This window comes from Mytilus galloprovincialis, chromosome 2 (assembly GCF_965363235.1).
Source record: "Mytilus galloprovincialis chromosome 2, xbMytGall1.hap1.1, whole genome shotgun sequence".
Taxonomy (NCBI): Eukaryota; Metazoa; Mollusca; class Bivalvia; order Mytilida; family Mytilidae; genus Mytilus; species Mytilus galloprovincialis.
The window spans coordinates 58,488,874-58,502,075 of record NC_134839.1 but is presented as its reverse complement, the minus strand read 5'-3'; the positions used below and the strand labels follow the sequence as shown (position 1 = coordinate 58,502,075).

Genomic DNA, 13,202 nt, shown 5'->3' with positions numbered 1-13,202 from the left:
TTGGTACTTCGGGTCATCGGTCACATTTTTATTCCCCACATGGGCTTTATGTTTACTGGTCTGTACGTCCATTCGTTCGTCCGTCCGTCTGTCCAACTTCAGGTTAAAGTTTTTGGTCAAGGTAGTTTTTGATGAAGTTGAAGGTCTATCATTTTGAAACTTAGTACACATGTTTCGTATGATATGTTCTTTCTAAATTTTATGCACAAGTAGAGTTTTGACCACGATATCACGGTCCGCTGAACATAGAAAGTGATGGTGCGATTGGGGCATCCATGTACTATGGACACATTCTTGTTTAAACTAGATACTCCAATGATGACTGTGGGGAAGTTTTGTTACATTTGGCCCTGTAGTTTCAGAAGAGAAGATTTTTGTAAAAGTTGACGGACGCCAAGTGATGAATAAAGCTCATTTGGCCTCAAGAGCTGAAAAGGGAAACTCCATACAAAATCGACTTTGCACAAACATTTTCCGAATAGAATAGTGGGTTACACCTGGTGTTAGGGATAGCTAAACTTCCAAGTTGTACGATTGATTCATTGTTGGTTGCTTAACATCTAGTGGCATATATTTCATGAATGTTCGAGACGAGAATATATTACCAAATTCATAAAATAAGAAGGTCCTGTTATAGAGGTCGTTCGGGATAAAGTTCGTGGGGGATTTAGACTGGTAAATTGGAAAGGTACAAAATTTTGGCTGACAACAAACCACCTACAGACCCCTCATAGAATTGAAACAAGGGTTGTTAATGGAAAGGGAGCGTGGCACTCTCTCTACATGGTGCGTTTAACGTCCCCATTCTGACCGGTATGTGATAGCGTACTTGTACATCATGCACAGCCAAACGGACGGCCAACTCGGCAAGTTTTTTATTGCCGACCAGAAGAAGACCTTTAGTGACCACATTTCTATTCCTCAGTCACCCTTTTGTGTTTCCACTTCTTTATTGTTCTCTTAAAAGACAAAATGTAGAGTAACCCAAACGGGAAAGTGTAAATTTAGCCATTATAAATGACAAAAAATAAATAAATAAAAACAAACAAACAAGGCTCCGTGTTGAAGGCCGTACCTTGAACTGTAATGGTTTACATTAATAAATTGTTATTTTGGATGGAGAGTTGTCTCATTGCTACTCACACCACATCTTCCTATATCTAACAGGTTAATAATGTTAAATAATGGTAAAATTTGGACTTCAGCCGCCAAAAACTGTGTGAAAGAGAAATGAACGATATCAATTGGACATTCAAACTCATAAGTCAAAAATAAACGGACAACGCCATGGCCAAAAAAAAAGGAAAATACCCAAATTCAAATATTGATATAGAAAATACAACTGACTAAACAATTCAAACATACGCAAAGTTGATAGGAACATTTAACAATAATTTAATTTTGGATGTAACGAGTCTTCTGATTGGCTGATGTCATTTTGTTATGAGCCCATAGACATTATTTAGTCATATGACCGTGACGTCATCAACGTTTTTTCATGGTTTTCTACGGTTTAAAATGGAATTTAGAATTAAATTATAAGAAATGACTGTAATATTTTTTCTGTCTATTCGAAATAACATAAAAAATGTGGTGCACACTGTTAAATAACCCGCTACGCGCGTTATTCAGTGTGCACCAAATTTTTTATGTTATTTCTTCATAGACAGAAAAAAATATTACAGTCATTCCTTAAATAAAGCCAATAAGAAGGATTTTTAGTTGATAAAAAAATAAAAAGGCCAATAAAAAATGTGAGTAATAGATAGTACATACCATGTATAGTACACACTTTCTCTATAAAGTACAAATATAGTCAAATATGAATACAAGAGGAAAATGGAAATAACACTTTAAAATCCTCTTCCGTCCAAATCACAACTCAGTATATATTTGTTACAGACACGCACAAAGTAACAAATGCAACAGCTGGATGCATAAATACCGAGTCACTTCAAGAGACATACGACTTAAGGAAAATAATAGCACGATGAATAGTAAATACAAGCGTTAAGGGCATACGATACAGTTACAGGGAATGTAATGACGTTGCTAACGTAAAATGTTATTTTCGCGACGTCAAACTTTGACATATCGGGAAAAGATGCATTTTTCGACTGATTTTTATCATTCAAACTGATTTAATTTGAAAACGAGTGCATGGACCCCTATTTTTTAAAACAGCAATTTGTTTCATTTTGCAAGGAGATTATGTGACCCAAATTTTATAAAACTGTAAATAGCGATTTTTTTTTAATTTTGATAAACATGCAGCAAAAAATGACGTTTTTTCTCTATTCATGAACATTTGATAAATATAGAGTTATTTCAGAATAAAAATTGCATAATTTTTAATGATACTTATAAAATACAGAAATTACCGATTATTTAACAAAAACCATTTTGTGTTTATCTTTTAAAACAAAAAAGTTATGTCTTTCTTTCGAAAAAGAAAATACGGACACAAATCTGAATTTTGAGCAAATATACAAAATTTCGAACTCATTTTACTCAAAATGTAGCACATGAAGGTATATTTTTTATTACATATTTGATTTAATAAGGTAAAAAATAGCCTATTTGCAAATTTTCATCAACTTGTAAATACAGGTTCAATACTGTATCGTATGCCCTTAAACGATAAAAAAAAAAAATACATCACGCAGAATTCACGGCATTGCGTTGTGTGGCCTATATTGAATTAATAGATAACTCGAACCTAAAGAACGGCAGCAAGTAAACACTTTGAATTAAATATTCAAACAACAATTCAAAATTTCAGTATGTCATTATTGTTCCAAAAATATAAAAACTAATTATAGTTCATTTTTATCTGACCATACACAGTTTTTACCAAATATCCATTGAAAAAAGAGACTTCCAGTACGTGGCGAGGTAGCAGCACAAAATTCCGCTCTTCAGAAAACGCAATACTTTGGTGCTAAAACATTTTTTTGTATAAAGAAAACTTGCATGGATGCAACTGTATGAACATATCACGTATCGGTAAGAAATATTTTGCAAAGAAATGCATAGAAATTGCTTTTTCTAACAAATTCAATATAATTTATCGACTTTGCTACATGATTTGCCACTGAGTGTTGCCATAACGCAACGTAATAGATACCAAAAACAAAGGAAAACAGATAGCAAGCGTCCAAAAAAAAAATGGAAGATATACCGAAATATTCGATCTACAAAAGATTAAGTCAACGCTAGTAGGAAAAGCTGATGATCAGATCGATATAAAAACGGTGATGATTGCAATATTGAATACTCTACTTCATCTTAAGGAATAAATCAAAATAATCGAGACAGATGTTAAGAAAGTAGAAGACATGAACACAAAAATAAGACGTGTCACGGTACTTTTCTATCCCAAATTCATGTATTTGGTTTTGATGTTATATTTGTTATTCTCATCGGATTTTGTCTAATACTTAGTTCGGATCCGTTTCTTTGTGTGTTACATTTTAATGTTGTGTCGTTGTTCTCCTCTTGTGTTTAATGCGTTTCCCTCAGTTTTGGTTTGTTACCCCGATTTTGTTTTGTGTCCATAAATTTACGAGTTTTGAACAACGGTATACTACTGTTGCCTTTATTTATCGGTAATAGCAAGAGTATCAGAACATGAACAGCTGTTAAATGACATCTAAATCAACAATAAAGTAGTAGAAGAGTGTCGAAAGTATAGGAAAAATAGTAAATACTGCGTAAACCATTGTCATAGAAATACGGACTCAATCGAGAACATTGAAGAAAGACTCCTGGCCATAAAAAGCAAAGGCAATTCAGAACAGAAGGAAACAATCAAACAAATGCAAGACACGATCTCGGATTAAAAATGCAGAAGCATGAGAAATAATTTAATCTTTTCTGGATTAGATTTCCAAAAAAATGAAATATGTGATGCGAAAATTCAAAACTTTTTAGAAGCGGAATTAGGAACAAACTACCGCGTATCATTTGGAAATATTTACAGCTTATACCTGGCCTAAAAGGAGTCCGCCCTATAGTGACACGCTTTATTTACCGAAGAGACCTGGAACACTTCCTTAGCCAAACGTATAAATTAAAAGGCAAAACATTTTGTATTTGTGAACAATTCCCACCAGAATTGAAAATAAAAGAAAAGAACTCTACCCAGTTATGAAGAAGGCAAGAGTAGAGGGCAAAAAGTGAAGCTTGTCCGAGACAAGCTTTATATAAATGGAAATCCATACAATAACACAACAGCCTCCAACAAACAAACAAAAAATTATAGGTATGTCGTTAGCAAAAACTTTCCTCTAGCAATTAACGGATCCCCGCAAATACCACCGAGTCGATTTAAACGCTCGAGAAATGACTCCGTCGGAGATGAAAACGAGGAAATTACTTTGTCAATGATGTAGCATATATCGAGAGAATCCTATAAAGAGGAAGTTCATATAGAAAATGAGCAGATCATTTTAAATATACTGTGTATTAACTGTCGTGGTCTAAATCAAAAATCAACTACCCGAATTAAATGAACTTATTTACAAAAATGACATCGCTTGCTTAGTAGAAACAAAAACTGATGATTTGGATGACATTCGGCTTAAAGGGTATTTTATTTTGAAAAATCAGAGGCGGATTTAGAGAGGGAGGGGGTTCTGGGGAAAATTTTGATGATTATATAGGGAATCACTGAAGCATGACCAGAGCGGGCCCCCTCTTAGGCAGTCAGTGAGCACCCACTTATGAAAATTTCTCGATTCGCCACTGAAAATAGGAACAATGTAAGTAGAATAAAAACCCCGCGGTATAGCTCTGTTTTAAAGAAAAGTTTCAGGAAAATATTGAGGTTATATAAAAAAATGATTGTAAATTTTTTTTTTGTGGTGTAAAATATCAAAAATGTTATACAAGGTATTATCTATATACCACCCGAATACACATCATACTATTCGTCAAGTGCTCTCGATGAAATTGAAAATGAATATTTAGATGTCTCAAGCAAATTTGAAAAAGTATTTATTATCGTTGACTTTAATGCGTGAACAGCAGAAGACTGAGATTTTATTTATGTATATGAAAATGAAATATATACTGATGATGAGGGTGTGACTGTAAACATGACGTGAAAATTAGACGCGAAAAATTTACCCCGGAAAAGGAATAATAAAGACAAATGCAAAAACTGTTTTGCAAATCAGTTATTAGTTTTTTGTAAAGGTAATAATCTTTTTGTCAAGAATGGCAGAACAACAAAAGAGGGGAGGTAAATAACCATGTCGAAATGCTAGCATAGTCGATTATTTCATAAGGAATGTAGCTTTTTTACAAAAAAAAAAAACTTTGAAATTTTAGATTTTTTTCCAGTTTATATTCCGACGTTCACTCCCCTTTACTTCTATCAATTAATTGTTTAATTTTAGATAAGAAAACAATTGATGGCATTGATAAAGCAAAGATCAGAAAATTAAGAAATGGGACCCTTCAAAATTAGTGCGTTACCAAGAAAATATTGATACTGAAAAGATCGCTTTGTTTAATTTTAGATAAGAAAACAATTGATGGCATTGATAAAGCAAAGATCAGAAAATTAAGAAATGGGACCCTTCAAAATTAGTGTTTTACCAAGAAAATATTGATACTGAAATGATCGCTATCTTAATGAAAGAAATTGGAGACACTAAGTACTTGGCCCAATTTAGTACGACTCAATTGTACATAAAATAGGAAATAGCCTATTAGATTCAGCTAAAAAGACTTTTGGTACTAAAAACACGTATCTAAAGCTAGTATAACAAAAACCCAACGAGGCACGCAAAATTGCTCAAAGGCAAGACAACAATTTCGGAGATTTAAACGCAGAAAAATCTGTAGACATCTACACTTTACTGCAACCTCGAAAAAGCAAGCGAAAACCAATATAAAAAAGTTATGAATAAAGCACAAAAGAAATCAGAAATAGAATGAACTCACTGAAAAATAGTAATACGAAAGAATACTGGAAAATTTTGAATAACCGTAATGGCACAGTCCATCAAAAAATAGATTTTGAAAATTTGCTAACATTTTCATTAAAGAACTAAATACAGCTAAAGACAATATAAACGATACAAGAGACTCTTCTCAAGCTCACTGCGATTTCGATAAGAACATCAATGAAAGCCTTAATGTGCCAATAACTGAAAACGAAATTTTAAAGAGCGTTAAAAAACTGAAAAAAAAACAAAGGTTGTTCAGATAATAAAATAATCAACGAATACATAAAATCTTCCCAGTCTTGGTCAGTATATGGAATCTTTTTTCAAATTGTTCAATCTTATGTTTGAATCAGGGACAATTCCTGAATCATGGGTAATTGGGACCATTAAACCCTATTATTAAAATAAAGGTGATAAATAAAACACTAAAAATTATCGTCCGATTACAATTGTTAGCCGTTTTGGAAAACTATTTACTTCAATCTTAAATGCAAGACTTATACAATTTTCGGAAGAAACATTGTTGATTAAGGAAAAATCAATTTGGTTTTCTTGAAGGTTATTCGACAACTGATTACATGTTTGTTTTGCATTCATTTTTTGAAATTCTAAGAAATAAGAAAAAGAAGCTCTTGTGTGCATTTGTTGATATTGAGAAGGCGTTTGACACTGTTCGACGGGATGCGCTGTAGTACAAAATGCTTTTAAGTAATATAAGTGGCAACATGTACAACATTATCTTTAATGTGTATCAAAATATCAAATCATGTTTATATTTAATGGTAAAAAGTCAGATTTTTTTCCCATGCGAAAATAGTGTTCGACAGGGAGATATTCTATCCCCCTTTTATTTTCACTTTTTTTTTAATTACTAAGAAGATTTTCTATATGCCAAGAACATGTTATTGGTCTACAAACAATAAGCAAAGACATTAAAACATAGTTAGATATTTATCTGCATTTATTTGCTATACTTTATTCTGATGACACGATCATACTTTCCGAAACGGCGACTGATCTCCAGACCTCCTTAGATAAATTTAATATGTATTGTAACATATGTGGTCTCAAGGTGGATTTTGAAAAAAAACAAAGATAGTAGTGTTTACAAAGGGAAGATTACAAAAGAATTCAATATTTTAATACAATAACTCAAATGTCGACATTATTAAAGACTTCAATTATTTAGGGGTATATTTGTCGTTTTTACCCCATGGCGGCTGACAAATTGGACCTCGCAATTTTATTGTTATAGATATGAAACATGTAACATGAAAACTTAATTAAACGCCTATTTCTACATGTACAATATGTATTCAATGGCGTTGTACATAAATGACATATAAAATACAAAAATACTATACAAAAATACAATATGTATGTACTATACCAAAAATTGAAAATATACACTGTGATACACAAGAAAAAAGTCGGAAAAGTTCAAAATAATTTTCGAAATACAATGTTTTCAACCGACATTTAAAAGTATCCAAAGATTCAGAGTTTCTTACATTTGTACCTAGTTCATTCCACAATTTTGGCCCAATAGTACTAAAGCTTCTATCTGAAAAAGTTTTCTTTTTGTTATATGGGACTACATAACAACCAATAGATGACTCTGACGACCTTAATGAACGTTTCGACACTTGAGGATTTAACAAATTGATCAAATACAGTGATATTGTTTGCCTTAAATTATGGGAGAATAAAGGCTTTTTCCCCTGGAGAAAAATCCCAATTTGAAAAAAAATGGCTTAAAATTATTCCCAAACAGTGCCGTCTCAGTAGTAATTGTGCATGAATACAAAATGAAAAACACTCATTTAAACAATTTTCTTTCCTAAAATGACTATATGTGCACATTTGAGGGTCTATTTATGTGTCATCACTCACAAAATGGAGACTTATTTTAAAGCAGGGTTTGAATCTTGAAAATGGGTCTGTAAATTAAAGTTTCAGTCAAATTCATGGTTTATTTTAAATTTCCCAATTTGATGAAAATGACGCATATTTTCCCAATAAAAAAGGGTAGAGTTAGTTTTGAAAAAAGCCAACAATATCACTGAAATATGACGACCTGCATTACCTACATGACAGTTGTACATATATGTTAAGATTTTGAATGTAATTCTGGCTTTGATCGGAAGCTAGTGTAAGTCAAACAATGCCTGCTTGGCACTATCATACTTAGAACGGTTTAACACAAGTTTGGCACACATAGTCTGTATACGTTGCAATTTATATAAATCAGTTTGTGAAATTCCAAAAAGTATAACATTGCAATAATCTAAATGTGATATAACCAAAGATAAGACCAAAGTTTCAGTTGCTTCTTTCGATAGATAGGATCTTATGCACTTTATTTTGTAGTAGTTCATCATTGCTGTTTTACATTTTTTAGTTATCCATTATGCGCAGTTTCACTTAAAATGTAGACTCCGATAAAGATGAAGTCGCACCCAATTACCTTCACATCCTTGAATTATCAAATAACAATTTTGTAACCTTTAATTTACAGGAAAATACCGTTATTGTGTTTTTAAACTCGTTAAAACACATTTAAAAAAAATATGGTTAGAGATTATAATCTTAGTATTATTTTTTTCTGCAAGTTAAAAAGGATGAAGCCGAACTGCTGACTTAGCAGTACTAGTATATACTTTTCTATAAAACTTCATATTGCATTTTTTTTTTTAAATCAACTACTTAAAATCCGTCCAATTTTTCTGTAGTTCCAATGTACTTTGGTTATTTACAATATAATCAGCGCCAAGAATTTATGAAAAAAAGGAGATACATTCATCTACATTTCAAGTTCATCTAAAAATGCAATACACTAGATACATACCGTGATTACAAAATAAAGTTACTACAGGCTCACTTCTACTGTCCTTCTCCTTTAAACATATTGCACAGTCCGAACCTTAACAAATGAAAAAAAAAATGATCTTAACAATGTTTATGGTGTAAAAAAAAGGTTAAGGGCCATCTGAAGCCCGCCTCCGGGTGCGAAATTATCTGGCTGTGTTGAAGACCCATTGATGGCCTTCGGCTGGGTTTTCTTTTACTTTTTGGTGGGATTGTTGTCTCTTTGACACATTCCATATTTCCATTCACTATTTTATGAATGTTCAGTACCTAATTTCATCCAGCTAAATGCGGTTTGTGATATTGTATCCGTCACTATTTAAAAAACTGAAATCTGTTATCAGATGATTATCTTTATCTTTCTATTTCTATCTCGTTCTTCTGTCGTTCTTGTTTGATGTCGTCCCTTAAGAACCTTTGGTTACCCCACAGTTTAAATTCTATAATAAGTAGTGAGCAGTGGTCGTTACAGACAAACGTTCACCTAATCTGTCCCAGTCAATGGGATAATTAAGGTCGTCAATCAATGGCCACAGCCACACTGTTTTGAATATGATTCTAATGGAATTGTACGCACGCGACTGGCATACAAGTGAGAGGTTTAGCTAGGTTAACCAGTTTTAATCTACAATTTTCTACATAAGAACATGCCTGTACCAAGTCGGGAATATGTTAGTTGTCATCCATCCGTTTGGTTCTTTCAGCTTTTGACATTTAGATCGGTGACCATCTTATTTTTAGCTCACCTGGCCCAAAGGGCCAAGTGAGCTTTCTCATCACTTGGCGTCCGTCGTCGTTAACTTTTACAAAAATCTTCTCCTTCAAAACTACTGGGCCAAATTTAACCAAACTTGGCTGCAATCCCCATTGGGGTATCTAGTTTAAAAAATATATCCGGTGACGCGCCAACCAACCAAGATGGCCGCCATGGCTAAAAATAGAACATAGGGGTAAAATGCAGTTTTTGGCTTATAACTCAAAAACCAAAGCATTTAGAGCAAATCTGACATGGGGTAACATTGTTTATCAGGTAAAGATCTATCTGCCCTGAAATTTTCAGATGAATCGGACAACCCGTTGTTAGATTGCTGCCCCTGAATTGGTAATTTGAAGGAAATTTTGCTGTTTTTGGTTATTTTCTTGAATATTATTATAGAAAGAGATAAACTGTAAACAGAAATAATGTTCAGCAAAGTAAGATTTACAAATAAGTCAACATGACCAAAATGGTCAGTTGACCCCCTTAGAAGTTATTGCCCTTTATAGTCAATTATTAACCATTTTTCGTAAATCTTAGTAATCTTTTAGAAAAATCTTCTCCTCTGAAACTACTAGGCCGAATTAAACCAAACTAAGCCATAATCATCATTGGGGTATCTAGTTTAAAAAATGTGTCCGGTAACTCGGCCAACCAACCAAGATGGTCGCCAAGGCTAAAAATAGAACATAGGGGTAAAATGCAGTTTTTGGCTTGTAACTCAAAAACCAAAGCATTTAGAGCAAATCCGACCGGAAGTGAATTTGTTTATCAGGTAAAGATTTGTTTGCCCTGGAATTTTCAGATGAATCGGATAACCAATTTTTAGGTTTGCCCCTGAATTGGTTATTTTAAGGAAATTTTGCTGTTTTTGGTTATTACCTTCAATACTATAATCGATAGAGATAAACTGTAAACAGCAATAATGTACAGCAAAGTAAGACCTAAAGATAAGTCAACTTGACCAAAATGGTCAATTGACCCCCTAAGGAGTTATTGCCCTTCATAGTCAATTTTTTACAATTTTCATAACATTTGTAGATTTTCACTAACATTTTCCACTGAAACTACTGGGGCCAAGTTCATTATAGATACAGATGATTGTAAGCAGCAAGAATGTTAAGTAAAGTAAGATCTAAAAACACATCACTATCACCAAAACACAATTTTGTCATGAATCCATCTGTGTCCTTTGTTGACCAAGGTGAGCGACACAGGCTCTTTAGAGCCTCTAGTTTTTTATAATATTGTTCTACGGTCATTAAGTGTTCAGTATGAGCCATTAATAAATATTTACCACCAAGTATGACAACAGGTTTATATTTACTGCTATCCCAATCATCTCTCTGTTTTCTGTGGAAATCCTGGAATAAATTGATATATTAACGAGTGTACTACAACCTCTAAAATGCTAAAGAAAAACTTAAAAGAAACTTGAAATTTAAATATTTTTTTAATACAAATGATCGTCATTAGGGAATTCTCGATTATAAACGTACGGAAAGTAAGATATATTCAAAGAAGTTGCAAGGTTTAATAGCTGAACGCAGAATTATTTTTTTTATAAAACCGGGTGTTTCTTTATATAAATTTAGACAAAACAGGGTCCTTTAATTTTGACCTGACCTATTTCATTCGTTCCATTATAGAAAAACAAGCATCGAGGTTCTCAACGTGATTAATCTTGCAATCGCCATGTGAATATCATTTGTCCGTACAATGTGCACAATGCAATGAGAAATTAAACAGACATCCTTGAAATTAAACAGACATCCACTTGTATTTTTGTCCATCTGATGAGTTAGCCTTTTTCAACTGATTTTTATAGTTCGTTCTTATGTTGTACTGTTATAACACTGTCCCAGGTTAGGAGGGGGAGGGTTGGGATCCCGCTAACATGTTTAACCCCGCCATATTATTTTTGTATGTGCCAGTCCCAAGTCAGGAGCCTGTAATTCAGTGGCTGTCGTTTGTTTATGTGTTACATATTTGTTTTTCGTTCATTTTTTTTTACATAAATAAGGCCGTTAGTTTTCTCGTTTGAATTGTTTTACATCGTCTTATCGGGGCCTTTTAAAGCTGACTATGCGGTATGGACTTTGCTCATTGTTGAAGGCCGTACGGTGACCTATAGTTGTTAATGTCTGTTTCATATTGGTCTTTTGTGGATAGTTGTCTCATTGGCAATCATACTACATCTTTTTTATATCCTACATTTTTCCTGTCTAAGTGATCCGTCACCCACTCCATCGAGACGAAAACTTTTGTTGGTGTATTTTAGACGCATAGTATTCACAAAGAAAACATCAGTCAATAATTAGTGTTTCGGGAAAGTGTAAATTTAGACATTATAAATGACAAAAATAAATAAATAAAAACAAACAAACAAACCACATTTTACATTGAGTTTGTGATGAGCATTGGTCTGTTTATGTTCTTACCTGATATTGCATATAGAAATAGATGACAGATAATCCAAAAAATAGGCATCCAGTGCCAAGTCCAATGGAAACTTTAACTATATACTCTATTGTGTATTCCTCATTTTTATTTCTGAAATAAAGAACATGATTGTTAGAGTCGTAATTGTCTTCATAATAATTTTTCGTAATAAAAATGTGTCTGTATCTTTTATAGTTGTTTTTTTTTAAATAATCGACAAAGGTGTAAAAAATCTATATAATTTGACATTAATGGACTATACCTATTAGAAGTGACGTAGACAGCAGACAGATCTCAACATTTCAAACATGTCTGCCCTTGTCATATTTTCTGTTGTGGCGCTTTTTAAGAAAAAAGACAAAACTTATATTTTACCCCTATTTTCTATGTTTAGTCATGCCGGTAATCTTGGTTGACAGGCGGGATCGTCGGACACATTTTTCAAAATAGATACCCCATTGAAATGTGTGACCAAGTTTGGGTTAATTTTGATTAGAAGTTTCAGATGAGAAGATTTTTGTGAAAGTTAACGGACGACGTGCGCCAAGTGAAGAGAACCACTAACCTGCCCTTTAGGCCTTTGGAATCGCTCTAAAAAGTCACAGTGGATAAAGGATTTCAGCTATATATATACTCAATTCTTATTGAACAATTATTCAATTTGAATGTAATCTTGATAATACTAATGTTGATGGCAAAGATTGACAGCAAATATTTGCAATTAGAAATCAGAAACTATTTATATAGGTAAAACATACATGTATATAAAATAGTCAAAATGTTAACTTTCACTAATGAACCTATAATGATGTAAATACTGTGTTTTTTAAATGGTATACAAAGTGATCTGACAGATTTAAAAAAAAAAAAAGGAAAAAAAGAAGGAATAAAAATATTTTTTACCTCTTTATTTACCTTTATTTTTCACTGCAAATTGATATGGTGTGATATAACATAAACAGAGATAAATAGTTTAGACAACAGATTATTGATGGTCAACAAGGTATTGGTTCAAAGATTTAAATCTTAAATAAACATGTTCCGTTATATCAGATATAAAAGATGTACGCATATTAGCATGACCAATCATTTAACAATATTAATGGCCAATATTACATAAAACGACAGGTTGTCCTGTATGTCAGGTTGAATGGAGGAACCAAAAATATATGATTGGT

At 32.8% G+C, this 13,202-nt stretch overlaps 1 protein-coding gene across 3 annotated transcripts in view; it reads right to left on the bottom strand.

Moving 5' to 3' along the window:
* Positions 1-13,202, bottom strand: part of LOC143063965 (uncharacterized) — a 46,341-nt gene that overhangs the window by 29,531 nt on the left and 3,608 nt on the right. For all 3 annotated transcript variants that reach the window (XM_076236438.1, XM_076236436.1, XM_076236437.1), the window contains exons 2-4: positions 12,024-12,135; positions 10,880-10,946; positions 8,806-8,880 (exon numbers count right to left, since the gene is read on the bottom strand). In XM_076236438.1, coding sequence (XP_076092553.1) covers positions 8,806-8,880; positions 10,880-10,946; positions 12,024-12,035 — 154 coding nt within the window. In that variant the 5' untranslated portion in view covers positions 12,036-12,135. The remainder of the gene's footprint in view (positions 1-8,805; positions 8,881-10,879; positions 10,947-12,023; positions 12,136-13,202) is intronic.